Source organism: Solea solea, chromosome 10, assembly GCF_958295425.1.
Source record: "Solea solea chromosome 10, fSolSol10.1, whole genome shotgun sequence".
Classification (NCBI taxonomy): Eukaryota; Metazoa; Chordata; class Actinopteri; order Pleuronectiformes; family Soleidae; genus Solea; species Solea solea.
This window is the reverse complement of record NC_081143.1, coordinates 23,913,191-23,940,801: the sequence shown is the minus strand read 5'-3', so window position 1 is coordinate 23,940,801 and position 27,611 is coordinate 23,913,191. Positions and strand designations below refer to the sequence as shown.

Below are 27,611 nucleotides of genomic sequence, written 5' to 3'. Positions count from 1 at the left end.
TCAAGTTGAATGTATGTTAAGTTATGTTGATGTTTACGTTTAATGTACAGCGTGTGCTGGATAAAACCAGAGTCAAATTCCTTGTATGTGTTCACATACTTGGCCAATAAAGCTGATTCTGATTCTGACTAGAAAACAAGTCTACAATTACTGACAACACACACCTGTTGGACACAAACTGTAGCCATGGTTGGTTCTCGGGTAAAGCAGGACTTGAGGTAGCCCAAAATTTCCTCCACACACTGAAAGAAAATTATAATTTTATTAATTCCACACACACAATAAAAACTACTTCAGCTCCACTCATCAACCAGTCAAAGAATAACATTCTTCCTACTTGATATATCATGTTTACCTTGCTTATGTCATGGAGTGTGGCCAGCTCCAGCAGCTGAGACAGAACATCTAAAGTGGAGCGCAGAAAACTCCCAAACTTCTCCTGACTGCTGTGGAGGTCCACTGACACCTAAGAGACAAAAGTATCAACAGTGCCACCAGTTAGGCTCCAAAGAATTTTTGTTACATTACAAAAGTGATTCACACAAATGAGGATTTGTGATCTAACCTTGTAGTTGGCGTGTGTAGCTTTAAGGACATCATAGAGCTTGAGGTAGGTTGGCAGGTGGTAGAAGTTGCCAAGAGTGGTAGATTTGTTTACAGCGGCAGAGCCAGTGCTGTCCATTGGCCTACCTTCTCACAAAAAAAACCCCACAAAAAACAGCAGTTCATTGAGTGAAACACAGAGTTAATTTTGTACTTGTGTATCTGTGCGTGCATTCATGGGACTAGTATTTGCCGTGACCATAAATAAAAGGCAACAACCAGATTCTGTCAGTATTAACTCAGGCTCGGATAGATAGACACAGCTCGAGCCGCACTCTGATTCAGAGACATCAAGATGATTTGTACCTGTGCTTGTGTATGGTGAGGTGTGTATTTACCCGTGTTAACCTCGATGCTCTTCTTTGGGCTCATAGGAGCAGCAATGGGGTCAGCAACCTCCTTCTCTTTGCCTTTCCTGCGGATGGGACTGAGGGAGGGGGTGTTGCTCAGGGAGGGGAGGGTGGCCTTAAATGTGTGGAACAGGGAAAACAAACGGAACTCAATAAAATGATCTTTCCGCAAATGCCACTTGTATATAAATAAAACAATTATAAATTGCAAATAAAGAAGTTTGACGCAAACAAACACCATCTTTTTCACAGTGGCATTCAAACAAGACCAGGTGGAAATTCTTATTAGACTTACCTTAACTGCGGGTCCTGGTGGTGTGTCATCCAGTACGTGGGCACAGATGTTTAGCAACTTGAGAAGGTGGGAGAAGAGCTGTTCCACCATGGCCACCAAGGAGCGCTCTGAAAGTGCTGCCCAGGGTTCCTCCATCTTATTTGGGCCTCCACTAGTGTTGGTGCTCCCACTGCTGCCTTCTTCATCTCCAGACCATGGGTTGCGCATGCATTTTGGAGCCACAGCTGCAAATATATCAGACAGGTGAGTCAATAGCAAGTTGAGTGAGTAGTGGTACGTTTGGAAAAGCAGTGAAATTGCAAGGTACATGAACACCATGGTGATTTTATTTAAAATATTACACACCAGCAAGCAGATTGCCAGCAAACAAAAGTGCATCCTGATGTGCAGAAAGATCCAGTGGAAACCAGGCGGAGGAGAGTAAGGAGAGGACCATGTTAGCCATCCCTACTGTCAGAGTTCTCCGCTCCGAGTCCAGTTGTGATGAGGTGTTTGAGGAACCTGGAGCACTGGTGGGCTGAGACAAACTGGAGGAAGTAAGAGCAATGAATAGACAATCAAGCATGTGTAAAAAGTTGGAAGAAATTAAATGCATGTAGCCTTATGTGGCAGACGACAACAGAAATGGCATGAACTAATCAATAAAATTAATTTACAGAGGAGAGATGCTGCACAAACCTGAGGGCCCTGCCTCTGGTGCGGTTCAGGCTAGAGCGAGAAGAAAAGTTACAACTGGAGCTAATGTAACCACAATGCCAGCCTGTGCTCCAAGTGCACACTGGGAAATTTGAAGCTAGGAGGCACAAAGCCTCGGAGCAACCAAACTGTTGAGGAGAACAAAAAACAAATCATCAGAAATGTCACAGAGTAAGCAAAAAATACTTTTGTATGCATGTCTGCATACTTACAGTGAGGGCCCTGGAAGTAGAGGAGGTGAAAGCGTGGGAGACAGCGGTAACGACTCTAGACAGATTGTTCTCCAGTGTGACATCAGGCACAGTGTTAGACAGGTTGTAACCTCTGTATGTCCTAATGGAGAAAAAAAGACCAGGGTTCTGTCATGGCCTGTGCAACTCGAACTTTAGAAAAGTAAAATCTGTGACATCAAAGCTTGATGTTCACACAGCAACAACAAAGCACTGACGTTTTCATACAACACATGGTAGGAAACCATAAAGAGAAACACATGAATGAGGATAACTAGCACATTACATTACATGTCATTTAGCAGACGCTTTTATCCAAAGCGACTTACACGCAAAATGTCACCATATTAAAATGTGTGTACCTTGTGATGGTACTGACTGTGAGCTGTGAGGGTGGCTGTGTCTCATGCATGAGCAGCTGTAAGTAGACTGAACTCTGGTCCCGGGCAATAGCCACCACTGGGTCCACCTGGCCCTGGTCACAGTCATAAAATAATCTGGGAACCAGTCTATTAGAGAGTTGGGTACAAAGACACAAGGAAAATTCGGTTAAGAATAAACAATGGATAGATAGAATGTACAAAAAAAAAAATAGTACTTGTCTACAGAAACAATACCTTACCTGCTGACAGCAGAGGCAGCTATGTGCCTCACTCTTGGATCATCGTCTCCCAATAGACGAATGACCACATCATTCAGGATTCTGTCCTGTAGCCTTAGCCGCTGGATGAGGAACAAAATGGATACATTAGGGATCACAGTAAAGCAACTCAAGGTGGAAAAATATATACCAAGACATGGCAGGTAGAATCAAGAATCAAGTACTCACCCCAGTGTAGTGATGGTCTCCTTTGTGCAACATCTCAGTTTTCCTCTCCAGGAAATGAACTAATCTAAAACACAAGAATGATCACAGAGGAACAGTTACAATGGAGAGGATCTGCTCGGGTCAAAAAAATAAAGAAAATCAAAATGTATCCTACCGGAAGTCCATCTCAGCCAGGGTCTCCAAGAGCTCAGTGCGAACGAGCCAATAAGAGGAGTCCTTCAGAGGCAGAAGGTCTATGACCAACTGCAAGCCGAGCTCACTCAGGGTACTGCTGCAAACCGTCATGATGCAGTGCTGAAACATAACATTTATAACGAAAAAGGTTAGACTCAAACACTTAACACTCTCATGTAGACACGCATAAAGAGCTGTCATACCCTCACTGCAGAGCAAGCCATCTTGCACGTGACAGAGGATTCATCTTTTAGAGCTCTCTGAAGCAAAGGCACCAAGTCCACCAGGGACACAGGGTTACCTGGACACAGCAGACAGGTGAGACACATACTGTTAAACACAATCCACCCATTCAACATGGCCACAACAAGACAACCACACTGACCTGTTGAACTCTGCACACTGGCCAGCCAGCTGTGTATGTTATAATGGGATTTGGTGAGTGCTGCCTGGATGATGGCTGCACAGAGAATGGCTGTGGTCCCTCTGATCTGTGGGTCCCCATGGTCAATGAGACCCAGCACGTCACTGATATACTGCTGCTCTGCAATGAGAAAGACAAATACAATGCTGGTCAAAGGACGTGCTAAAGGAATAAATACAGCTGTCATTTTTTACATTGTTCACTGACCAGTACATACACTTCAAGTCAAGTTCATGTCACAGGAGGAAAAGCCGTTGATGTTTCGGGGTCATGGTATGGTGCCTGCTATGCTAAAACAGCCAGTTATTTAAAAGCAAAACTAAAAATAAGTGTTACAACACTAAACTAACACTATTCAAATATGTATTTTACCTGTAAGGATTTTGTTTGGGTAGGGTAGAGTATTTCTTGCTATCCAAGTATAAATGTATGGAACCATCGCACAGGGTAAATTATATTCACTCTCATGCAAAGCTGATAATCATGTTATCATTGTACTGCTTGGAAGGCTGATCTTATTCAGTTTCTCCAACAATCAGGAAGTCTGGTGTCAAAAAGAACATGATGACATCCAGCTTGTATATTACTGTATATGCTATCCAAGTATAAATGTATGGAACCATCGCACAGGGAAACCGTTTCCTTTACAGTACCCGTCGGTAGGAACCAGCCTCACTCTGTGTGGAGTCATACAAGTCGCAGCACACTGCTCAGTGCTGGCACCATTAAAGACTGCCACACACATTATAGGTTGACAAGAAAAAAAAATATCTACAATTACACACACACACACACACACACACACACACTCGAGTAGGATCTATTTATTTTTTTATTTTTTTAGAACAAAGAGCTTGAGCCCTTCTTGACTTTAGTATTATTTAGCATTAGTAGTGATTGTTTATCCATATAATTACATCTGCTTATCTTGTAATATTATGGTGCACATGCTTTACAGAGTGAGGGCTTACATAGGAATATACACCCTGTTAATTGACCGTTTCAAAATGTAGCTCCACCCACATTCACATTGTGCTGAGCTCTAATTAGGCGATGAGTGAAAATAAAACACTTATGGTGTCAAGCATCACCTGTATTCGCTTTGTTTGTTTTGTTCTTTTGCCCCTACCTTCTGCTGAAATGCCGTCCAGCGGCTCCAGGTAGAGGGAATTAAAGAAGGCCTCAGGATGCAGCGCTGCTGCTGCCCCAACACAGCTGACCGCCAGGGCCTTCACACTCACTCGCACTTCCTTGTCAGGGATGAGACCTTGAGAAAAGATATTAGTCAACGATTACATTGTTACCCTTGTTCATCCTAACACAAATGTCATTGTAGTGGCTAAATGATTAGCAGAGAGAGCACTGATGGATTTGTCATACTTTGAAACATATTCATAAATCACAAACCTTTCTTTTGTCCTGTCAAGAGGAAGGACGCAGCCAAAAGTCGTACACAATGCACCAGCGGCTCCGAGCCCTGGTCTGTGTAATGTCCAATAGGACCCTTTATCCGTGATTGCTGAGGAGCAGACAGGAGATGCATCATGAAATGAAGGAAAATAGGTCGTTTTGCTTCCATTAACGCTGCCTTGAAAGGTTATTGTGCATGCATTTGTGTCCTTACCCTGTTGTCAGGCTCAGGGTCAGTGGGTTCGTCCTTTGGAATGAAACGATCCACGCTGCTGTCTGAACCCTGCCGGTTGTGACCACGGCCATCAAAGAGATGAGGCTTGCTCAGAGCTGCACAGAAATAATAACCATAATCAAAGCTTGATATAAACCAAAGGCGCCCATCTATGTACTCGTTTGTGTATGTGTACACAAACATACCCAGTGCTGACTGCAGGAACGGTTCCGGTGGTTCGTCTTGGGAGGGCGGTGCTGTTCCTTCGTCTTCTTCATCCTGTAGAGTTCCGATCTGCATCCCCGAGTACTGACTCTCACTGCCGTCCAACACCTTACACACGAGACACAATACACTTAAAAAAAATCTTAAATATGTCAAATTAAAGTGACTTTAAAAATGCAACAGCATGCAGAGGACACCTAGAGAGTTAAGTCACAGAGTTAGATTTGCTGAGTGGAGGACAAAAGAGACAACACGACAAATGACTGATATTGCATGTTAAAAAAATCATGCTTGGTCCAACACAATTTACACTAAATGAACTGCACATAAGACAAAACACACGCTAAGGAAATTCAATTGTGGTTACCACAATCTGTCAGAGGAAGAGAAAGCTTTTGATCCAAACTTTGACACTAAAATGTATGTTTGCTTTACTGCAGTTTTTCTTTTACTATTATCTGTCCTTGTACATGTGAAGTACAGCTCATTTAGTTTGGCAAAAGGTCTTGTTCCTGAAAAGATGCATACATGAAAAACTCTTGGGACTTTTAAAGATGTATGGTTTTTCTCCATGTTCGGCTTCCACTGGAGCAAAAGCCTGTCACAGCCTCTTGAAAGGGAATGGGGACACAGTTTAGGAACAGATGGGCTCCATGCTTCTATTTTAGAATTTCATGGCAAGCCAGTAACTTTGGATATCAAGGTTGCATGTTTTTATGAAAGACTTTCAAAGGCATGTTATTTTGGGGAGGAAATCACTGGAAACAAGGAAAACGGGGCCATAGTGGATTATCAGGGGTAATAAAGAAGGGAAAAGTAGCAAAAAGCAGGGCAAAGTCTGCACATGGGTTGAGACGAACAAAACGAAAAAAGAATGAAGAAAGCCAAGCAAGGCCTCCCACTCAGTTTCACAGTGTCCAATTGGCTGACCTTATCGCTAGTGCTAGAGGAGGAGGTGGCATAGAAAGAGGAAGAGGAGGAGAAAGAGAAAGAAGACGACGAAGAGGAGGCAGTGTAGACAGACGACTCGCTGTCAGTGCCATCGGGGCCCTCGGTCGAAGTTGGTGAGAGTGGGGGTGGCTCAATCACCCGCGGCAAAGGAGTGCGCAACTGCGACGAAGTGAGGAGAAGGATAAAGCAGAGGAGGCGAGGGGGCATTGTTAGACTGAGCAGTGTCACAAGAAAAAGCTCCCAGTGGCTAACAGGTTAACCTGCCTCCAAACACCTTAGTGAGTTCCATCTGGAGTGTGACATCACATTCTCTCCAATGTCTGAGCATATGTGAACATTTTAAGTGATATTTGAGTTTCACAGTTTACTCAAAATCAACATTTCACAGCCATCAACCCACATTCCATTCATAATTCCTATTACATAACTTTCATAATAGTGTCACTCTTTTTAGGCTTCATGGAGAATAAGTCATGACGCTACATGACCACACCATGCACCGTGTACTTCACAAGTAACATAGTTCAAAGGAGTGGGAGAAAATCTCTGATTGAAGAACAGAAAGAAAGAAGCTGGCAACAAATGTGCATGTGCAAACTGTGATATTTGTCTAAAGGAGTTAATAAGTACTAACGAAATTTAGCCAAACCTTTACTCATGTAAGAATTACAGTTTACTTTTTCTCTATTCCTTACATTTGGGGAATGGGACATCTTTTGATGTCAGTTTACTACAGGGGTTTGTAAGAAATAAGGTTTTGACAATTGTACAAATAATAATTCTATGAAATGTACAGTGTCACCATCAATGAAACAGGTGCATCATTCAAATATGGTATTTCAGGTGCAAAAATGACCACAGTATAATACTGCTGTCCTTAAACATACACAAAGCTATAATGCTGCTATTCTGAAACATCTCATTTGTATGCCAATACAGTCATACTGACCAGTTCTGCTACATCTGAGGGTGTGACAGCTGAGTCTGGTCCCTCTGTAGTGGTCTGTGATGAGTCACTGGGTGGAAGTGAGCGATCATTAGTTCCTAGCAGAGTTCCACCTTCTCCGAGGGGCCCTCCCTCCGGCGTAGCATTTTCAGGTGTTGTGTATTCAGCCGTTTCTGGTGTAATATTGGCCCCACCGCTGGAGCTACGACTCAGCATTTCCTCCTCATTGTCATTGGGTGACTCGGGAGTGTCCGACGCAGATGTCCCCCCTCCACCACCACCCTGATCTGAGGAGGCACTGAGGTCCACGGAGTCGCCAGGCTGCAGGGTATGCTGGGAGGAGCGTGGCTGCTCTGTGATGATGTCAACCTGGGCTGCAGAGGAGCCGTCTGCACCAACAACTGATGCTAAAAGTAAAGTAATGCACAATAACAATTTATTGAACTGTAGATCTCAGCATTTTCACCTAGTTTTAATTATGAAGTATTGTGAAAAATGCCATATCTGCAATGAAGTCGACATTCTGTCTCCGGGTAGATTTATCTCACCTGTAAAGGCTCCAGCAGTCACTTCTGTCCTCTCAGGATCATCCTCCAACCCATCTTCCTCTCCAGAAAGTATTTTACCTGAAAACAGGTTTCACATCAACAAGACATCAGCACTGACAAATGTCACACAGTAAATAAATTACATTTTGTTATTGTACATATATGCTGTGATTGATTCACTATCTGTCAAATATTAAGAGGGGAACCTGCTGCATTAAATTTCTTAGTAAAAGGTAAGTTTGCTCGCAACCAGACAGGAACAGTAACAGTGTAGCGGTGAGCAGAAGAGATAAAACCAGTCACCTCTCTGTTTCCTGAGAAGGAGTGGACTGCATGAGGACCCTCCCCCTGCTGCAAATGTCAGGGAAACCGGAAGTAGAAACAGGTGTTAAGGAGAAGAAAAGCAGCAAAAGCTCAGAAAGACTCACAGGAAACGGAAACAATTAGTTCCAGTGGACAAAGGAATGAGTTAGCGAGCAAGGGAAACCAAAAAGACCACAAACGCAGACCAAAGCACAAACGAGACAAGCATCGACATAGTTCTACTAATGTCGTTATTAGTGAAGCGAATACATTTACAGTCCAATTTCCTGGTGACATCAGTATGTAAACTGCTGCAAAATCCACAGTACAGTGTGTTAGATGGATAAAGAATTATGGGCAGAGTCCCAGCTGATGCCTGTCTTTACCTATGAGCTCGAGGATGCTGCCGGAGCGTGCACGGCTCTCTGTGTCCTGGCGAAACACAGTGGGATATGAAATGCTGCCGGCTGTGATGAGCATGTGCAGCAGCTCTGGCGGGGGAGTCCTGAAGACCTGCTGAAGGAGCTCCAAAGCAGCTGTGACCACATTGTGATCCCAGTGTTGTGTGTAGTGTAGGGTCAGCTCGTACACCTCGAGAAATACACAGGAAATGTGAGCCAAAACTTTATAATGACTTCTTCTCTCCTACACGTACACCAATACACTCCTCTTCTTCTTACCTGTAGCAGCTGTTCAGGTGTTGGCTGTACATCTGCCTCCTTCCTCATAACTCCAAAACTTCCTTTCAGGCTGGAGGTGTTGACTTGCTGCTGCAGCAGAGGCATCAGGTAGCGAAGAGTAAGCAGCACCCCCAAGATCAGGTGGCTGGGGTGCTCCTCATCCACAGGAACCAACAGTCCTGGAATAGGATACAAGGTCAAGGGGTGTGCCTTTGTTTGAAAAATTTGAAAAGTTTGATACCAAGCCATCTAATAAATATTGACTAAAATACTTCAGTTCATATACTACACATATATATGTATAACAAAGGCATTTTCAACATATGTAAGTGTCCAGTCCAACTGAAATTGTAAGAATAAGACAACAGTGGCAAAAACATGCCAAAATGTAGACTAGTACATTTTTGGAAAGACTGAGAGACCAATTTTGTGTTCTGTCTGCTTTAATGATAAAATAGTTGAAAGTTTATGGATGTAGGAAGACTCAACATGCTAGCTGCAACCTAAACCAAAAACCACCAAATACAAACAATTTTAAATGGGATGCATTGCCCCCCCGTTGTAGCGAAAAAGGTCACACTTCAGTCAATACATTCATTTCCCACTAATGCTTGTAAAAACGGGACATGGACAGTAGCTGATTTGACTGGCTACAGTTGTAGCTCGAGTCAACTGTGCATGGAAATGTACTATGTGTGCCTTACCCAGCAGCACATTAAGGAGCCAGGTGTAGAAATAGCTGGTGCGTCTGGAGTGCTGGCACACGGTGACAGCTGAACTAGCCGCTGTCCGTCTAATGGTCGGTGAGCTGGATTTCAGGTTCGCCACGAACGATTTCAGCAGCACCTGGAACAAACAGTTTTTTCTTTTCTTCATTTTTCTATGAAAATATTGTAATATCTCAGGTTTTCGGAACTTTAAGAACATTTAGTTTACAAATAAATGAATAGTTGTTTAAAATATAATATTGTAATCCTAAATCTTAAATTTTTTTTACACTTACAGTATTGTTCTTATATTGCATCAGAGGGTGTAAAAACTGGTGTTTTAACTCATCAACAATACTTGGGCAGATTAGTCATTAACTATTTAAGGGTATTTAGTTGACCTGAGCTGTTTACATTTCAATAAAAACTGGAAACGTGAAGTGCAATAGAACCTTTGAATATAGTGTAAACAAAGTCAAGTATCTGTTTGATTTTCAACTAACCATTATATGAACCTTAACCTGATTTCCCCTATAAACCATTTACAGTGTTTCCACTAGCGTAGATACCTTGATCTCGCCATCGTTGGCAAAGTGTCCCAAAGCGACCATAATCTTGGGCATTGCCGCAGCGAGAGTCTCCTGCACAGTTTCCTCCTGCCGCTTCGCAATTCTGGTGAGGCACGGCAACAGGTTGACCAGGTAGGGTCTGTTCGACATGGATGAGATGGAGGGAGGGGTGAGAACGCAATCACAGCTTTAAGTGAGTAAAAATAATTTAATTTAATTTAATTTAATTTAATTTAATTTAATTTAATTTAATTTAATTTAATTGTTTAATAACATTGATGTTGCTTTCTTCAACCAAAGCTGATTGTGAGCCATATAATTCCAGAAGAATCGTTGGGACCACAGAGGGATTTGGGTCACCAAATAAATTTGAAGATTTTTTCCCAGCTTTAAACTTATGTAATCATATAATATATATAGATATTATTAAGTGTTATATTATGCATACATTTGCTTGTCTCGATTTACATTGCAAATTCAATTTGTCATCTTCAAACAGTTGTTTGCCACGAATAATAGAATAGGAGGTTTACCTAGCTTTTAGATATACATGAAAAATAGGACACAAAATTTGGGATACTCTTATTTAACAACACTAATATGGTTGTCATGTGAACAATATAAAAAGAAATTTTTAGGACTTATGGTAATCACCTGCATTTCTGTGGTCTGATGAGGTGGGCAAGCTCAGCAAACCTCCACAGAGCCGCCCTCAGACTTCGAGAGGCACCGTTCTACAGAGGCGCACAATTACACAAGCACTATATCACCTTTTCTACAATTTCACAAATATTCTGCAAGAATTATATTATATAATATATAATTATATAATATAATTTTAACAAGTCACATGAGTCATTAGTCTGGGAGAAAAACACTTTACCTTTTTAATTTCTTTGTACAGCTCCAGCTGTAGTCTTGGCAGATTGGAGTCCATCAGTGCCTAATGATAAATATCAGACACAAGCATTCTGAGCAATAATAAAAACCTATTTAAAAATATAAATGATTGCCATCATATCATCCTTTTTTATTATTATTTTTGAATTGAGCACATCATGTAGTTACTATCTAGCTAGTACTTACCAATAACATTTAATACACTGTCCTATTATTTTAAGGGAATACAGGTTACTTCCTACTCACTTTGATGATTTTGTTCAGGCACTCATCAGCTACCATTCGGACATCTGATTCGCTGTCATCGGTGCAGAGCAGGAACATCTCCATGGCAATGCCCATAAGTTTCTGAAACTCTGGAGACGTTCTGCTCCCAGGATCATAGAGAAGAAAAGTCATTGTGTGTAATAAAAACTGTTTCCAATTGCTCACAAATAAACCATTCACATTAACATTTGGATGTAAGTGACAATCTTGTGTGTATCAGTCGATCAAACTCTCACTCTCTCACATAGACACAGGTTTAGTAGTAATCCTTTATATAAATCCTGGAGTATGTTTCTTTTTGTCAGACTTGAGAGATATTGGTTCTGAATGATGTGACTGTCCCAGGTCCACTGGAGCTTGTTCCAGCTGACACAGAGCGAAAGGTGGGGTACATCCTTGACAGTTTGCCAGCCCATCGCAGGGCCAACACAGAGACGAACAACCATTCATTCTCATATTCGATCAAATTCTGCATGTTTTGGGACTGTGTGACAGAACTGGAGTACCCAGAGAACACTAGTCACCAGGTAATATGAAAGATCTTCATATTTAAGCAATGAAAAAACAGTCATTCTTATTTTCAGGCGAAATAGCTCCCACACAATGGATCTTTTAAATTATGTTAACTGTTATCACAGACACATCACATTTAATTTAATTTAACTAACAAAGCCTACCTCAGAGAATGAGCCACAATGTTTTCACATATTGTCAGACAGTGGGTCACCCTGTCCTTCTTTGTAGTAGCTTGTTCCTTTTTCCTGTAAAAAAAGGAAGATGGGGAGGACAAGGAGAGTGTAAGAAAGCAAGCAGGGAGGGATAATCAGAGACAGAGGCAGTTTGGAAAGAATGATTGGGTTCAGAAACTGGGGCCATGACTTCATGCAACTCAAGAGCCAGAAGCCTTCAATCTCTAAGCAGGATCTTAATTAAATCTCTACCTAATAGCCAAACGGCACAATGGTTGGAAAACTGAATACAAGAAGTCATTGCCACTACATAAGACACTGTAACACTCTTCAGTTCCAGTACACAGATCTCAAAATCCCTCCCTGTGTATATTTTGAAGGTGACATAGACCGGAAGCTCCAATTAACGCTGCGTTTGTGTGTGTATCTGCGTCATTACCTCGTTTATGAAACCCTAAAGTTTCAGAACAAACAGTTCAGCCACTGCTGAGAAAATAGTGTTGTATTGTTTTCCTGGGCTCTGCGAAGCGGATCGACACTTCCTTAATTTGATGTCGTCATCAGAAATCCTCACCACTGTAGCGCCTCCCGGTGCGGGCACTAGTCCGGGCACATCCGGTTGCGTACATTCAACCGCAGAAGAAGAAGAACTACTCTCGTTGTAGCTGCTGAGATGCAGAGCATCCACCGTGCCAGAGGGGGAGCTGTGTATCTGAGAGCTGGCCTATCTATTACGTCACTTCCAGGTACCTGGCCAATCACAGGACAGTTGTAAAGCTCTCATTGGCTGGCCAATCACAGCAACTGTTTGGTCTGAAACAGCGCGGCTGACGAGAGCGTCAGTGAGGAGATATTTTGATCGGCTCGTTTGCAGCGATTAGGAGGTTTTTAATCATGAAAACATGTTAATATATGTAAGTAGACCTCCATAACTAACATATATGTGTGATACAAGCATTCGATGTCACCTTTAACTCAACCTATCCATTGGATAAACAGAGGTTTCTTAAGCTGCTTTCACATATGCACCGGATCTCCTTCTCTGGAGATCGTTGAGAGGGGCGTGTGCGTGACTGCAAACACCTGCGAAGTCGCTCTAGTCATTCTCAAGAGATTCTCCTGCCTGCTCATGAGTATGATCTCTGGTTAACACTCTACTGCAATAATGTGAGAACACAGAAGGAGAAACTCCAGAGTATCCAAGTGAATATGCGAGTGTTACAAGTCAAGTATGCTTCCACCTCGCCTGCATCCTCCAGAGATTCTCCTGCGTTTGCCTCACCCAGTGTCCTGCTGCGTTCATCATATGTAAACATTTAGCTCAAGTTTATTTATAAAAATGACAGTTGGTATTATAAACTGAAGTAGCAAAGTTTCATAACATTAAGTAGTGTTCTACTCCCAGTTTAAGAAAGTCGGGATTGTGCAATTGTCCAAGTGTAATGTTAGGTCACACTAAATGATTATGTTTCCTGTATTTTCTGGATGTGTTCCACAAAAGGGATTGAGGAAAAAAATATATTGTATGTTACAGTGACAATAAAGGAGCTGTGCAGCTGCAGCTTTTTCACTGGCAGCAGAAGCACAAAGTGTGGTGGGATGGGAGAGCCCTGGCTTTCCCCTAGGTCCCTAAAGGTGGAAACAACTGTGTCATGGATAATGACCACCAGCTGTTCAATGGACTAAAGGTTGATATGATTTAATTTAAACCCTAACCCTAACCTCAGAAAAAGTAAAGAAGATAGCATATTTAATCAAGACATTATGACACTGTGACAATTTACACTCAGAGGATGACAAATATCCATGACATGATGGATTAGCCTGAATTACATGTATGAAGAGGAGACACCGTCATTATTATTATTATTATTATTATTATTATTATAATAATAGGTGATGCACGTGTTCCTTGAGTGGAGGCATAACAAAACAATTCTGACAACTCAACTCGCTGCAGCACAATTGCCCAGAAGTGGCTTAATAATATAAATCCATGTGCAATGACGAATTTAGGCACAAATGTATTTATAAAACCTGGCCTGTAGCATCAAATGCCCAACACTACAGGCTAACGTAACGTTACAACAGCTTGGTTCTGCTGAGGCCAAAGCAGAATCTTAACTGTTAAACTAATTGTTGATCCATTTTTGTAGATGTGTGGGTATAACTGTGCAGGTGTCCTCTGTGGCTGCTACCACTCTGCTAATGGGAACCTGGAGTCTGGGTTCTTAGCCTAGCTCGCACGTTAGCACAACTAGCTTCAAGCTAACTCAGCTGACGAGCGTCAACATGAGCGTTGAAGCAAAGCTTCAGAATAGCACAGCGACTGTTAGCATGCTGTGGTATCACAGCGAGACTGAAAGTCTACTCACTGCCTCTGCACCAGCTCCTCGGCGGTCGGCGGTCCTTGTTGTTGCTGGAATGACTTCAGGGACTCGAAGGCCTTCATCAGTTTCTCCATGGTGGCCATTTTAGCTATCAACACGGAGCAGGCTAATATTTACTATGGAAGCTAACGAGGTAACACAGTGGGGGACAAGCGAGCGCACGGAGAGAGCAAAGCGGGTCGTAGCGCGGCGAGAGTGGCAAACACTGCCCGCGACAACTACCACCTGCCCTGCGGTTTCTCTGCGTGCACGAGCTCTCTTATTCTGACACAACGTTTCTCCAAAATGAACCAAACATTCGCCCATTGCGAGCCATCTTTGATGCAGTGTGTACCCGTTCCCCCGGACAAATCTCACCGGGAAGAGCACTGTGTGACAGGTTGACAGAGAGGGGCGGAGCTCGGCCACCCTAACCAATCAGACTGTGAGTTAATGTTGAGTGACATTGGAAATAAACCAATGAGAAACTGTGACTTTTTTTCCCCCTTATGTTGTTATTGTTGATATCACGGGACCTCTGAAACGCAGATTTGTTAAAAACAAGACTGGTGCAAGACTATTACTGTTGAGTAATATGTTTATAGTATATAGTAAGTGGGGAGGTAATATTGTGATAACAATCTTATTATTTATGTCATTTCCAGGGAAAAGCTTTGTAATGGGAAGTACTGTAGGCTACCATCAGTTAAATAGGTGGAAATTATTGGGACTAAAAAATGGCAACCATGTTAAGTTGAAGTTTATCCTCTCTTACTGTGTCTCTCAAACAATCCCTGGTTTCATTATAACACTGTCTTCCCTGAGTGCACTGTTTACTTGTAAATATTATGTTATTGTTTACCTTGTTTAATTTTTTTTTTCTTATGTTATTTCTACTTTTCTACAATGTTGTGATTGTATGCTGCTGTAACACTGCAAAATTCCCCTTGTGGGACAAATTAAGGATTATCTTATCAAAGTAACACTGGAAACAACTGTGGTAGTTTCTGTGTTACAATAAATCAGGGATGAAAAATGTTCTGGATATTACATCATAATAATGTATTATGATTATTGCAATACATCAAAATCCTAATCCATTAGGTTTACATGTCCATTTTGTGTTTAGAGCCCCTTATATTTTTCCTATATTTTATATTTAAATATCGTGTTGTGTTGAGTGTCTGTTGTGTAGGGAGTTTAAGGTTCTACCTGCGGCAATAAAAATCCTCCAATACCACCCGTGCAGTTGTGATTTCAATAAAGCATTTTACTCAAACAACCCAATTAGATACTGTATGACACAAATAAGTCAAGACACAAGTTTTTTTTTTTATACAAATGGCAGTGTATTATTTCATAATTACAAATGTCAGATATGGTACAACAACCAGTGATACAACTTGTACAAGAATTAACAATGACTGCAGTGGTTGAACGACATGACTGTACAGTTACAAAAAAGGAAGGAGAAAAAAAAATAAATCAAGAAGTTCCAGGCCCAGTTTGAATACGCAGAATGCATTTTTCCATTCCTCCCTTCCTTTCAAATATCTGGACAGAAACCTAGACGAGCTCCAGGGCTTGTTATCGGTGGTTATCTCAAAGACTCCGACTCGGGTGACAACAAATTGTGCATCTCTCTCTCTCTCAATCTAAACACCCCAGTTTCTGCACAGACCGACTCACCATTAGCGCCTCGGAGGAAGGAGAGGAGAGGGAATAATTATCGTTATTCAAACTGGGCAAATTCATCTGGTCACCATGCCATTTATAAGGTTGTTCTCAGATACCAGTGAGATATGTTGGCACTCGAAGGTCATCATTTACATATATAAGGAACCTGAAGTATTACAAACCAATACATGCTTGAATAATAAAACATATGTATCTTTTTTCTTCTTTTTTTTTTAAAAACAGGCATTAAAATGCACTTAGTGCGGACATTCAAAACTGTTGAACTGTTTAAAGTTCCTTAATGTGAAGGAATTTCTCTCGGAGTGGACGGAAGGATACAAAGGTTGAAGAAATATGGGATGTCAGGAATTTACTTGGTTATTGGCACATATAATAAAGGCTGTCGGTCTTTCATTATTTATTTAAGTCCTCGGCTAAAAGAAATGTGGTTTATTTAGTTAAATGTCGCTTTTGGTATCATTGGCAAAAAAAAAAGAAAAAAAAAAGTCAAGACACTTCCTATATAATCATTGTCAAAACACACCATAGTGCAATGAAGAGAACTGAAGAGAAATGAACTTCACTGCGATATTTGATGGTACAAGAGCATAATGTACTCTCAACAGTGACAGAGGCATGGGAGAAGAACATGTTTCTGTTTCCCTGTGTGGGTGAGTGAATGTTTGTTAGAGCTTAGTTACATGTTAGAAATACATCATTTACAAGGTTTTTTGAGGCTAAAGAGCTAAAAGGCTAAAATCTACACTGGCAAGAGAAATTTGCTTTAAAATGTGCCTGAGAGCAACAACAACAACAATAAAAAAAAAAAGAAAAAAAAATTATGTAATAATAAAAGACACTCAGAAACTCAAGTAACGAAAGCCAGCAACAGCTAGATGCATGTGTTCGATTCTTGATTTTGATAATGGCGTGTGCTACAGGGGACAAAAATCTGGAAACTGCAGACTCTCCATATTGGTTAATTAGATGGGGAGCTGTATGCGTACCATTTTGAATGCACATGGTCTTGAATGTTAGAAATTTAATTAAGTGACATTCAAGCACCTTCACAATTTTGATTTATTGTAAGTAATGCAGATAAAAAAAAAATGCAGATGATGCTTATGTTGTGGAGGAAAGTAAAATCATATCAACAAGTTATCTTTTAGGCTAACTGAATTCTTACTGCACAAGGCGACGCTAATTTTGCTTCGATGCATGAGACTGACCAAAAAGCTGCAGTAGCATACAGTGTAACATACACACACACACACACACAAACGGAACATGTCCAGATTGGATATTCACAGCATTAAAACAGGTGGTGGGGGAGTAAACAGCAACTGTCTCAAAAGCAAAACTGCTTCAAATGCTTATGAAGAGCTCACGGAAAGCTAACTAAGAGAGGAACATACTGTAGTGAATCCTGATTGTTATATATCTGGGGAAATGTACAGTACGTGAATTTGATCATGGTTGATTTGAAAGGAAACGTTTGTCTGAAAGAGAAAAAAAAAAACAACATAAAAGGCATAAATATTGTGGAAGTGGTCGAGGGTTCCTCCTGGTGTGCGCACATACAATATACAGTGAGAGTAACTTTGCTGTTTCACCCCGATGAAGGAACATCAAACAAGATTTCAATGCAGAGGTTGAAGACGGGGGCACTATTAACACATTTCTCTTCATCACAAACACAGCTGAAGCCACGGGGACTAACTAGAGGTCTACTCGCAGTATTAGTGGCCAACAGGCGCCGCCGTGCTATCTATGATCGACAGACAAAAGAGGCCAGAGCAGCTCGTGTTTTTAACTCAGCACAGAGGCAAAAAAGCTGCCGACAGCGGAATCAATAGAAGTTAGTTAGTGATGACTTTGTTATCTAGATGAAGCTGCAGGTCAGATCTCATACAGTGCCGTCACGGTCCTCATCGTTATCCGTCTCCATTTCCCAAGTCATTCTCCACTCAATCGGTCATGAGCGATCTTGTAGACTAAAAATATGGATTAGCAAATTACTAAGAAATTTCAAGGGGGAGAGACTTCTTCTCTTCTGATCATAAAACAAGGAGGGAGGGGGGGGGGGAGCCAGGTAGTACAACAAATGCAGAAAAAGTAAACAATGAGTAAATAAAATAAAATAAAAAAAATCATCAAATAATATTCTTTCTGCCTGAGTGAGCAATGTAACAGACATTTTTCTCAACAGCTCTGCTCCGCAAGGAAGGAAACACTGTGCAACTGAGCCTTTTACAGAGGTCAAGGAATCATAATAATCAGGTGTCGTGTCATGGAAAATTACCTCCACAATATATCCTTTCAAATTTAGGGTCGCCTAATGTTGCACATGCTGTCAAGCTTGTCAGACACAAACCAACTCCTTGCCATCTACGCAAGAACTGAGCTGGTGGAGGCACCTAGTGGACGACATACGCCATTCATTCTACTGTAACCTGCCTTACAACTGAACCAGGAGGGAAGGACATAGAATTATCAAGGTCTCATAAACTCAAAAACAAAGGCGAAGGTGGAGAGCTGGGAGATACATGGATGGGTTTTTAAGCAGCATGGCACCAACACAGCAATGTTAGACTGGATTCATTCAGATCTACGCCCCCCCCCCCCCCCCCAATTCAGACCGACCTCAGCCTTGATGGGTACAGAGGCTGAAGGTTAGTATGGGACGAGGTGAATCTGATGTGCTAACAACACGTCACGTTGGCCAAATCAATGACAAACATACAGCACATATTGAAAATAAAAAGGCCTTATGCTACATTAAGAAAAAAAAAAAAAGACTAATGGTACTGTGCTTTTTTTTTAAAAAACTCCCCAATACACATTATCCATACTCATTCCAAAAGAAAGTAAAAAGGAAATAAAATGTAATGTATGCATTCAAGTGGTACTTTTATGGCTTTTTGTACAATACAACCTTTAGTGAAAATATACATCTAGACATAAATTCAAGTACAAATGTACAAAATCTTTAAACTCATACTTTTTTCTTTAATTATAATACACTTTTAATACAGCTCATAAATACAGGTCAACATTCACTGAGTTCCTAAGATTTGCGCTCGGTTGGAGTTTGTGGTGAAGTTCAGCGGCGAGGGAGGGAGGGAGGGGGGGTCTAAGGGGAGAGGGGGGCGGGGTCTGCGGTCAGCTGGAGGGAGTGGTTTAAAGTCGTGAGGGCTCTTCTGTCTCGTCGTCACTGTAACCGCTCTTAAAACAGACCTGGGGGAAAACCAAAAAAGCGAGGATACAACACTGAGGTTAGCAACGTTCACCACCTCATCTCACACGTGCGAGATATGACGTCACGCTGTCCAGAAACGGACACGGTGACCATATGACGTATTTCTGTCTCTACATCTTTCCGAAGAGGGTGTCCAGCAAACACACAATACTGAGGCAAGTAAAAGACCACATAAGAAGTTAAAATGGCAGAAAGGGTGTAAGGATGGAAACCCAGATTTGTATCATCTTTGATGTTTTGTTGATATAGTTTTTTTTGATTTGGATCCAACAACTGCCATAAATAACAGAGGGTGGACGGTACACTGGTGTCCAGGAAAAACACAGGGACATAAACATCAGGTCAGTACTCACTCTCGCATGTAAAGGTTATGGCTAATACGTGCAGAGCAGATTTACATTTGATCAACTCACAGGTCAAATGAATTTCTTACAGCAAGACAATAAGAGAGACGACACAAACTTAAAGGTCCAGGGTTCGACATTTAGGAGGATTTACTGACCCGAATATGTTCATATGAGTTTATTATCACATCTTTTTGTTGCTGTAGCCTGAGAATAAGCCTTTTATACAGCGATTACTGTGCTAACAAAGAAGACTGCCACTCTTCCTGATATGTAGTTCCCTAACAGGCTTGGTAGAAGAGCCCTCTATTTGTTACAATCTGCAGTCTCTCTTTTAGATGTCACTAACTGTGACGCACTGGACCTTTCAAGTGGAATAAAAGGACAAAAAGCAGGATTTTATGTGTTCCACCTCCCACATGTGGAAGTGACCCCCTTAAATTCAAGGGAAGTACAATTCACTATAAATAGTATCAGTAATAAAGAACCTTTTAGTTGAGAACCTCTTGTAAACAACAAAGAGTTTTCTACATATTTTTTGTTATATATTCTCCACTTTAAACAGAAAGGGAAAAAGATTAAGGTGAAGCTTTCCCACGACCGTAACTATACGTCTGACCCACTAAACCAAAGTGCAACACAAAGGGAAGAAAATGGAAACAGACCGATGGGAAAAGGAAAAAAAAAGAAAGAAAAAAAAAGCAAGGCCTCGTTCAAACCAACACAAGTTAACTGGAAACAGCGATTTAACGCTCACATTTCTCAGGGTTTAAGCAATGATCTTTTCACAAGTTGATTTTGGACAAGGCCTCGGAAAAAAAGGGCGGAAAGAAGTAAGAGAGGAAGTACCTTAGCCCCCACCCCCTCGAACAGTTGTCGGAGCACTAGCACTTGCCTCTCTTCTGAACAGGCGATAGAAGAAGCCTCTCTTTGGTGGAGGGTTAGGCCGGTTCACGTCCAGGTCTGAGCACAGCGTCCCGTCTGTCTCGTAGACATTAATTTCTTTAAAGCACTCCATTTCGATCATCTGCAGGGCACGAGAGGTCAAGTCATTTTAGTTGGACAACTAGCACAATTGGATCTATATATATATATACATGTGTTTCCACCGAGTGGAACGCAACATGTTTTTCTGCATTTCCATTAGGAATAGCCTGACTGTCGCGCCCTTCCCTTGTGAAATGGTACAGTGAGTTAAAGCAGCTCCACCCATGACGACAGAAAAGGCAAACACCTGCAGTCTACTCTCATCCAAAGTCTGACGTCTTCTTGAGACAAACGGCCACAAACCGAGCAAAAGTCAGCCACTGGTGTGTCACATCTTTTAGATTCTAGCAGAAAATCTAATCCGGTTCACATTCCTAAAAGGCCTAGTCCCCATGACATGTGGGTGGGAGTAAAATAATCCTTTCTTTAAAAAACATTGTTGTCCACATGAATAATGCAAAAAGGTCACTGTTAAGTGCTGCCAAAGGTGACGTTGTAAACGCAACTGAAAAGCCTCGTCGGCCAATCAGACGACAGACAGACAAAATGTGTCATCCAGAATGAGAGCTGTGTCAAATCGTGTGGATGCAGTGCTAATATGTCCACCGGCCATTTCATGCTACGGAGGAGGTTGCTGAAAGTCATGTTATGATCAAACATAACAACAACAAAAAATCATGAGAAATCTTACATTGAGCCCCTTAAACATCAGTGTATCCTCCTACACTGATTCAAAGGCATTCCATCAAACACCCACTGTTTAGTTCAACTAGGGGGGGGGGGACAGAGCAATGACATCATGTTAGAGGAGTCAGGGTGCAGTACCTCGTTCTGCCATGGGATGGAGACACTGCCTGTGACAAACTTGTGGTAGAAGTCGTCGTCTGTGGGGTCAAGGTTTACACCTTTGACAGTGGAGAACTGCTCTATGTCCAGGACGTCTTTACAGTACACCGCCCGAGGCTGAGAAAGAAGGCGACAGGAAGAAGAACGAGTCAGATCGACTGTTTAAAGTGTGATTATTATTGAAATTCGTGTGGATCAAAGGGTAAAATACAAAAACCTGACACACTGTACTATAAATCATAAAGATATTCCAAGACTCTTTCTGTTTCTCTCTGCAGGGCCCTACTGACCTGAATGACCAAAAATAGAAATGCAGATATTACTATCTACTTTCAAGTATTGATTTGACCTCTCGGGTCAGCCACTCTCCCTCCCTCACTGGGTCTATTTATGACACTGAAAATGTTACGGCTCTATCTCTACGAACGACTTTGTTTTGCCCCGGAGAAGTGCACGAGTGAAAGGTAAAATTATCTTTACATGATTTTCACTGAACTAAATGTATAAGATAAGAGTCGACATCTTACACTTCACAGTTACTAGCACTCACGCCTCAGTTTCCTGCTATGACCACATCCTCACTGCTCACCATTTAAAAAAAAAAAAACAAAAAGGAAAAAAAAGAAAGCTCCATTTACTGCATTAATTGCCGTTGAAAGAGACAGCAGTGTGTCCTTTCCGTCGACTTCTGTGGAATTTTCATTTTCATAACCCAGAAATCATACGACCGCTTCTCAGCACCCCCCCTGACTTCCACGATAACTGGAAGGGTTTGTTTACTTGTGACAATGGTATTTCCTGTATGCTGATTTGCAACTCGCCGAGGTTTCAGGCTACGCGCTGTGAATAGAGCCTGTATGTACAGCGTGCACTGTGAGTTTTGGTGTGCGTGCAAGTTCTTACATCGGGGCTGAAGGGGGGTTCCAGCATGTTCGCCTCCAGCCGTTTGAAGTTGATGTTTCTGAAGATAGGGTGCTGCTTGACCTCGATGGCCCCGCGGCCCTGACAACCAAGGCGCTCCTTGGGGTCCTTGGCCAGGAGCTGGAGGAAGAGGAAGAGTTAAAAAAGTGACTTAAAAAAACCTGTATGTCACTAAACGGCTCTGGCGTGTTTCAAATTTATGACCAAGGATGAGATGAAGCAAACGTCTATTTAAGCCTCTTTCAATAAAGCAAGGCGAGGGATTTCTCATGATGTGGGGTAATTCATGACACTCTTATGTCTCCAGCTTAATGCATACCAAACACACACATGGACGTCGTTTGCATGTAATCCTCTCGACTTTGTGTGTCTGATCCTAAATAAATCTAATAAAGACTAATACAAATCCACACACTTAGGGGTTAATGCAACTCCATCATGGATAGAATCAGAGCAGTGTCTCTGTGAGAGCTTCTCCATAATAGTACCACCACACCACCTACGGTACAGCGGGCTTGTGAAGTGGATGAGTGTTGTTGAGTGGTTTGGCTACCAGTGGACACTCTTACTGGTCCTCTTTTCACCTAAAAGCTGATGGCTTTCACAATCAAACAGATGGATTCTCACTTTTATTTTATTTTTTATTTTTATTTTTTAAAACACACGCATCTCTAATTTTCCACTCTTGGTTCTTTGTCCGGTGTAATTCTTGCTTCATTTACACAGCGGTTCAAAGCAGACTCACACGACCACCTCTCTCCTTCCTTATTATCTTACACCCATTTCTTGGAGAAACCCTTTCTTCTCACTGCTGGACCCCCCCCCCCCCCCCGCCCCCTCCACCACCACTCCTCCTCTCCCCAGGGAGCCTTTGAGTCTGCTGAACCTCGGGTCATAATGTTCCACCACGTCCCACAAATAAATGTCCCATCCCCTCCTGCTGCTGGCAGAGGCAGCGCGGCTCACTGGCTCCCTCTTTCAGCACAGAGCAGTGACATTGTGGAGGACAGCGAGTGACGAAGTCGTGAGCAACTTGTGATTGATTTATTTAAACCTCGACATTTTAGCACACTAAAATGGTTTAACAGCGAACATGTACAGAATGTGCTGTTCATAGTTTCAACTTCAAAAACACAATCATGTCATTATTGCAACTGCAGCTCGTTCAACTCTCCAAGTGGCCAAAAACCGGTTATACTGTGTAGGCTATAAGCAGCAGTGCGTAACCTTTCAATAAACACACATGCCTCTTACATTCAAATCATTGTCAAATGAGTATAGTGGTGTTTAGATCCCATGTTGCCCAGTCACATGATTTGTTTTATGTCAAGACAAATAATGTCTGTTCATGACATTAAATGAGACCATTTAACGGAGGTCATTTAAACAACAACACAGAAATGAACAGCTGATCAAGTGCAGCTTGGGTCACATTTTCCTATCCAAATTTGACTTGAACCCGGGCGTACAGACCGAGCCGAACCGCCACTTAGTTATTGTTGATTGACCAAACTCAACCCAAGTCCTGAGCCTCAGTAAGTTTGTTTTACCATGTGCATCCCTGACATGTAATTGTTAGTATGATAATTGCATAACTTCCCCATCATTACACACAGTACATATAGTACAAATGATTTCTTAATATGCACACACACACACACACACCCAACACAAGCACACGTTTAATAAAAAAAAAAAAATGTATCCAATAATAATGGTCTGCCTCATCCTGACCAGGATAATATATACGACACACGGACACGGACAGATGGCTCTTGGCTAAAAAGTATCACGATATGGGACAAAGGAAACACGTAGGTCTGTGCTGACCTAATAACTACTGACAACTTTAAAACAGGACTTGTACAACAACAACAACAACAACAACATTAGTGGAGGTCAATCGATATGGGTTTTCCAGTGGCAGATGCTGACCTTCAAAAACACAGCGCAGCCGTTTGCCCATATTTGTTCTATATTTTGGTTAGTTCCTGTCTATACTGTACATTCTATTGTATCTTCTTCTAAGTCAAATATAGTCAATATTTCTCTACATTTATTAATTTCCTTTGCCTTGACTGTCTTGGCAACTTTTAGCGACTTCTTTTGAGAAGAAAATGTGTAAAGAATAAGTCATCATTTCCTGATTAGTATGTAATAATGAACATGTTTACAAAAAGGCAAAGATTGGTTGGCTTAATCAGCCTAAAAAGATCATTTTAAAAATATCTGAATATATCTGAAACAGACACATGGGCATTGCAATGACATACTAAAGTAAAGTGATTCAATAACTCAAAAACTTTTCAGTCTGGCAGCATCCATCGCTGTCCTCATTTGCCACGACTCTCAAACAACTGATTTATTATGCTGTGCTTCATTTCTTCACCCCCATTTTCCGCTCCCGTCATTTGTCACCTGCAACTTTTCCCTCTCACCTGTCTGCAGATGTCCTTCGCCTCCTCTGAGAACTTATCGGAGTACTCCTCCGGGTCCTCGCGCACTCGCCGGTCCACCTCCTCCCGCTTGACACGCTCCTTGCGCTTGCGGAAAGGTGACTGGCCCTGGATCATCTCAAAGATCAGGCAGCCCAGCCCCCACCAGTCCGGGCTGAAGGTGTAGCTCTCATTCTGGATCACTTCAGGAGCTGAGGGAGGGAGGGATGACAGGTAAGAAAACAGAGGTCAAAAACGTTTATCAACGTATGGTTCTAACCCTTTAACACCGAGCGCATCGAAGATGACACGCATGCCGTAATAACGCAACGGTTTGTGCTACCGGAAAAATTCCACCAGTTTCTGAAAGCTGAGAGCCAAAGTCAACGTGTGGTCATTACAGTAATTACACTCGCGCTGTTGCAGGAAGCCAGCGAATCAGCGCCTTTGTCACCACAGAGAAGCGAGATGGAAAAACGCCTGTACATAGTTTGCATTTTTTGCACAAAGACTCAAACAAATGTTATTTTAAATGTGTTTTATACTGTTCAAATTCACAAAATCTGGTGTTCATGTACAACTACAGTGTTTTTTCTCAATAAAACATTCTGTTTTTCGTCATTTTAAATATTTAATAACCTATTTTAACATTAAATTGTAAATATCTGCCAGATTTTTAAAGTTATCCTGTTATTTTATGCTTAAAATAAGGAAAAGAAGTCCAGGCGAGGCTTAGTGTTAAAGGGTAAAGTTCTTTTCTTTTTTTTTTTTAACCATCTTACCCATATATCCAACAGTTCCCACTCTCCCTCGTATCGTCTCTCCTTCAGGGATTTGAACAGCAAGGCCCAGGTCTGAAATTCGGATGTGTCCTTAACAAAAAAAAGCAGAATAATAAATCAACAAAGACGCACTTCTACTTTCATTTAATGGCTTACAGATGAAAGAACTCCAATGTCCCATAAAAAACAATGGTAAGTAGTCATGTTACTAAACTGAAGTGATCTCATTCATGATATTCTGTGTGTGGTAATGGCGGAGAATGAGAAAAGTAGGAGCTTTAAAGGGATGTGGAAGAGATAACTCAATTTCGAGATAAGATCACGTTTCAGAGAACAGATAATACAGGAGTATGACTCAGAGGAGAGAGCGTGATGTGAGCAACATGACTTTTCAGCTTGTGAAGAAGACAGGGAGATACTGTGCAGCAGTGCTTGCTTGCACATTATACAAAATGTTCATTTTCTTTGGACATTGTGAGCAAACAAGGACAGAAAGAAAACTTACCACGATCATCCAGAAGGATGTTTTCAGGTTTCAAATCCCTGTTGGTAAAAAAAAACAACCGTCAAGAACATAAAAACACAATCCTGGATAAATGTCTTTTTCATTGACTCGTTTCGTTGACATTTTATTGTCCGTGTGCTTTCTTTTTTCGAGCCTCTCTGCTCATAGATTATCTACACATGTGTCTTTATTTGCTACCACGTGTCGCGTTGTCGTCGTCCCGAGCTGTAGATCTGCTTTCAATAATAATAATAGTTGCGTCACAACTTCCTGACTCAGAGGCTTGGAAAGTCATTGTCCTTTTTGGATTTACCTTCTTATAAATGGCTATAAATACCGGGACACTCGACTAATGCAAACCTTGACTGTCGAGTCTGCCGTAACATAAACAGAGATCAAAGAAGAATGTGTGTGTGTGTGTGTGTGTGTTTAGTTGAGCATGTGGGTGGTGTGTCAGGGGGTGCACGGGTCGTCTAAGAACATCAGTGTTTACGTTAGCATTACTTTGTGAATGCGACACACCTCGGTAAAATCCCTGCACCATTCATTAACTATTATCTATTTTACATTCACTATTATTTCTTTTTGACACCAGTACTGGGTCAGTGATTTACAGGAAGATTCCACTGTTTAACTGCTGTACTTTCTTTTTCAAATCGACACACCTTCCTCTGAGTTTTTATTAAAGGCTTAACCTGAGATAGCAAAGATAACATTGCCGTTTTTGTTCTAACCCGAAGAAAGCTCCCTCAGTGTGAATTTGCACAACTGGCCAATAGTCAGTATCCTCATGACACGCAGGGGCTGGGTTCACGAACACAGAGACGACTCTTTGGTGACTGTTATCACTGCAGCGGTCTACGGTCATGTGCTCGTGTCTAACCGGAGGAAAAATGTGATCGAGAGCAAAATACATGTAAACGCACATGCGTGTGTGTAACATGTATGATAAGCTAAAGCTTTTCCTTTTCTTCTTCATCATCATCTTCAGATAATTCATTAGCTGGTTGGTGTCTGATGTTGTCCGTGACAACTGGACTTTGTTCACAGTGTTTAGTGTTAGCCAATATGCCACTGACTGCATCGCAAAATCCCCATAAAAGTCATTTATAAACATGCTATGAAGTACACTAGAGTTTAAACAATTAATCGATTCATCAATTATTAATCGATAATACTTGAGAAAATAATTGACAGATTAATCGATTATGAAAATAATCGTTATTTGCAGCTCTAAAGAACATGAGTGTGCACAATGTTTAGTACAAAACCTCGACACCAGTGCTACATGATACTGTTACGCATACTGTTTACGTTTAAATATGGCACCGCGATAGCATTGACGACGACAACATAGAAGATAATACAAGTGCTGCAGCTCTGGGAAAAAGTACTGTAAGTGACTCCTGTATCTAAAGCGACTAAACTGAAGTTTGGGTTGCCTACAATGTATCCAGTTGCAGGCAAATTCTTATA

At 41.6% G+C, this 27,611-nt stretch overlaps 2 protein-coding genes and 1 non-coding gene across 12 annotated transcripts in view; all 3 read right to left on the bottom strand.

The window, feature by feature from the left end:
• The window catches only part of htt (huntingtin), a 32,079-nt gene extending 17,296 nt beyond the window's left edge, over nt 1-14,783 (bottom strand). For 7 of the 9 annotated variants that reach the window (XM_058639771.1, XM_058639777.1, XM_058639773.1 and 4 more), the window contains exons 1-30: nt 14,386-14,783; nt 11,999-12,082; nt 11,301-11,421; nt 11,038-11,097; nt 10,809-10,888; nt 10,155-10,293; nt 9,583-9,724; nt 8,879-9,057; nt 8,585-8,789; nt 8,199-8,246; nt 7,896-7,973; nt 7,351-7,754; nt 5,432-5,558; nt 5,226-5,341; nt 5,009-5,120; nt 4,731-4,868; nt 3,563-3,721; nt 3,381-3,478; nt 3,158-3,297; nt 3,004-3,067; nt 2,797-2,897; nt 2,537-2,683; nt 2,157-2,277; nt 1,927-2,072; nt 1,594-1,775; nt 1,249-1,472; nt 942-1,068; nt 566-690; nt 356-466; nt 165-242 (exon numbers count right to left, since the gene is read on the bottom strand). In XM_058639771.1, coding sequence (XP_058495754.1) covers nt 165-242; nt 356-466; nt 566-690; nt 942-1,068; nt 1,249-1,472; nt 1,594-1,775; nt 1,927-2,072; nt 2,157-2,277; nt 2,537-2,683; nt 2,797-2,897; nt 3,004-3,067; nt 3,158-3,297; nt 3,381-3,478; nt 3,563-3,721; nt 4,731-4,868; nt 5,009-5,120; nt 5,226-5,341; nt 5,432-5,558; nt 7,351-7,754; nt 7,896-7,973; nt 8,199-8,246; nt 8,585-8,789; nt 8,879-9,057; nt 9,583-9,724; nt 10,155-10,293; nt 10,809-10,888; nt 11,038-11,097; nt 11,301-11,421; nt 11,999-12,082; nt 14,386-14,483 — 3,954 coding nt within the window. In that variant the 5' untranslated portion in view covers nt 14,484-14,783. The remainder of the gene's footprint in view (nt 1-164; nt 243-355; nt 467-565; nt 691-941; nt 1,069-1,248; nt 1,473-1,593; nt 1,776-1,926; nt 2,073-2,156; nt 2,278-2,536; nt 2,684-2,796; nt 2,898-3,003; nt 3,068-3,157; nt 3,298-3,380; nt 3,479-3,562; nt 3,722-4,730; nt 4,869-5,008; nt 5,121-5,225; nt 5,342-5,431; nt 5,559-7,350; nt 7,755-7,895; nt 7,974-8,198; nt 8,247-8,584; nt 8,790-8,878; nt 9,058-9,582; nt 9,725-10,154; nt 10,294-10,808; nt 10,889-11,037; nt 11,098-11,300; nt 11,422-11,998; nt 12,083-14,385) is intronic. The other 2 variants (XM_058639775.1, XM_058639776.1) reach the window with 1 other exon arrangement.
• On the bottom strand, nt 4,210-4,340 carry LOC131467801 (small Cajal body-specific RNA 14). Its single transcript, XR_009241616.1, has one exon. It is a non-coding gene; the product is annotated as a small Cajal body-specific RNA 14 (non-coding RNA).
• A 1,939-nt stretch (nt 14,784-16,722) lies between the features above and the next one.
• Nucleotides 16,723-27,611, bottom strand: part of grk4 (G protein-coupled receptor kinase 4) — a 52,115-nt gene continuing 41,226 nt past the window's right edge. The window contains exons 10-16 of one of the 2 annotated variants that reach the window (XM_058640004.1): nt 26,136-26,173; nt 25,631-25,720; nt 24,852-25,060; nt 22,396-22,533; nt 21,472-21,609; nt 20,509-20,686; nt 16,723-19,293 (exon numbers count right to left, since the gene is read on the bottom strand). In XM_058640004.1, the coding sequence (XP_058495987.1) occupies nt 20,510-20,686; nt 21,472-21,609; nt 22,396-22,533; nt 24,852-25,060; nt 25,631-25,720; nt 26,136-26,173 (790 nt within the window). In that variant the 3' untranslated portion in view covers nt 16,723-19,293; nt 20,509. The remainder of the gene's footprint in view (nt 19,294-20,508; nt 20,687-21,471; nt 21,610-22,395; nt 22,534-24,851; nt 25,061-25,630; nt 25,721-26,135; nt 26,174-27,611) is intronic. The other variant, XM_058640002.1, reaches the window with a different exon arrangement.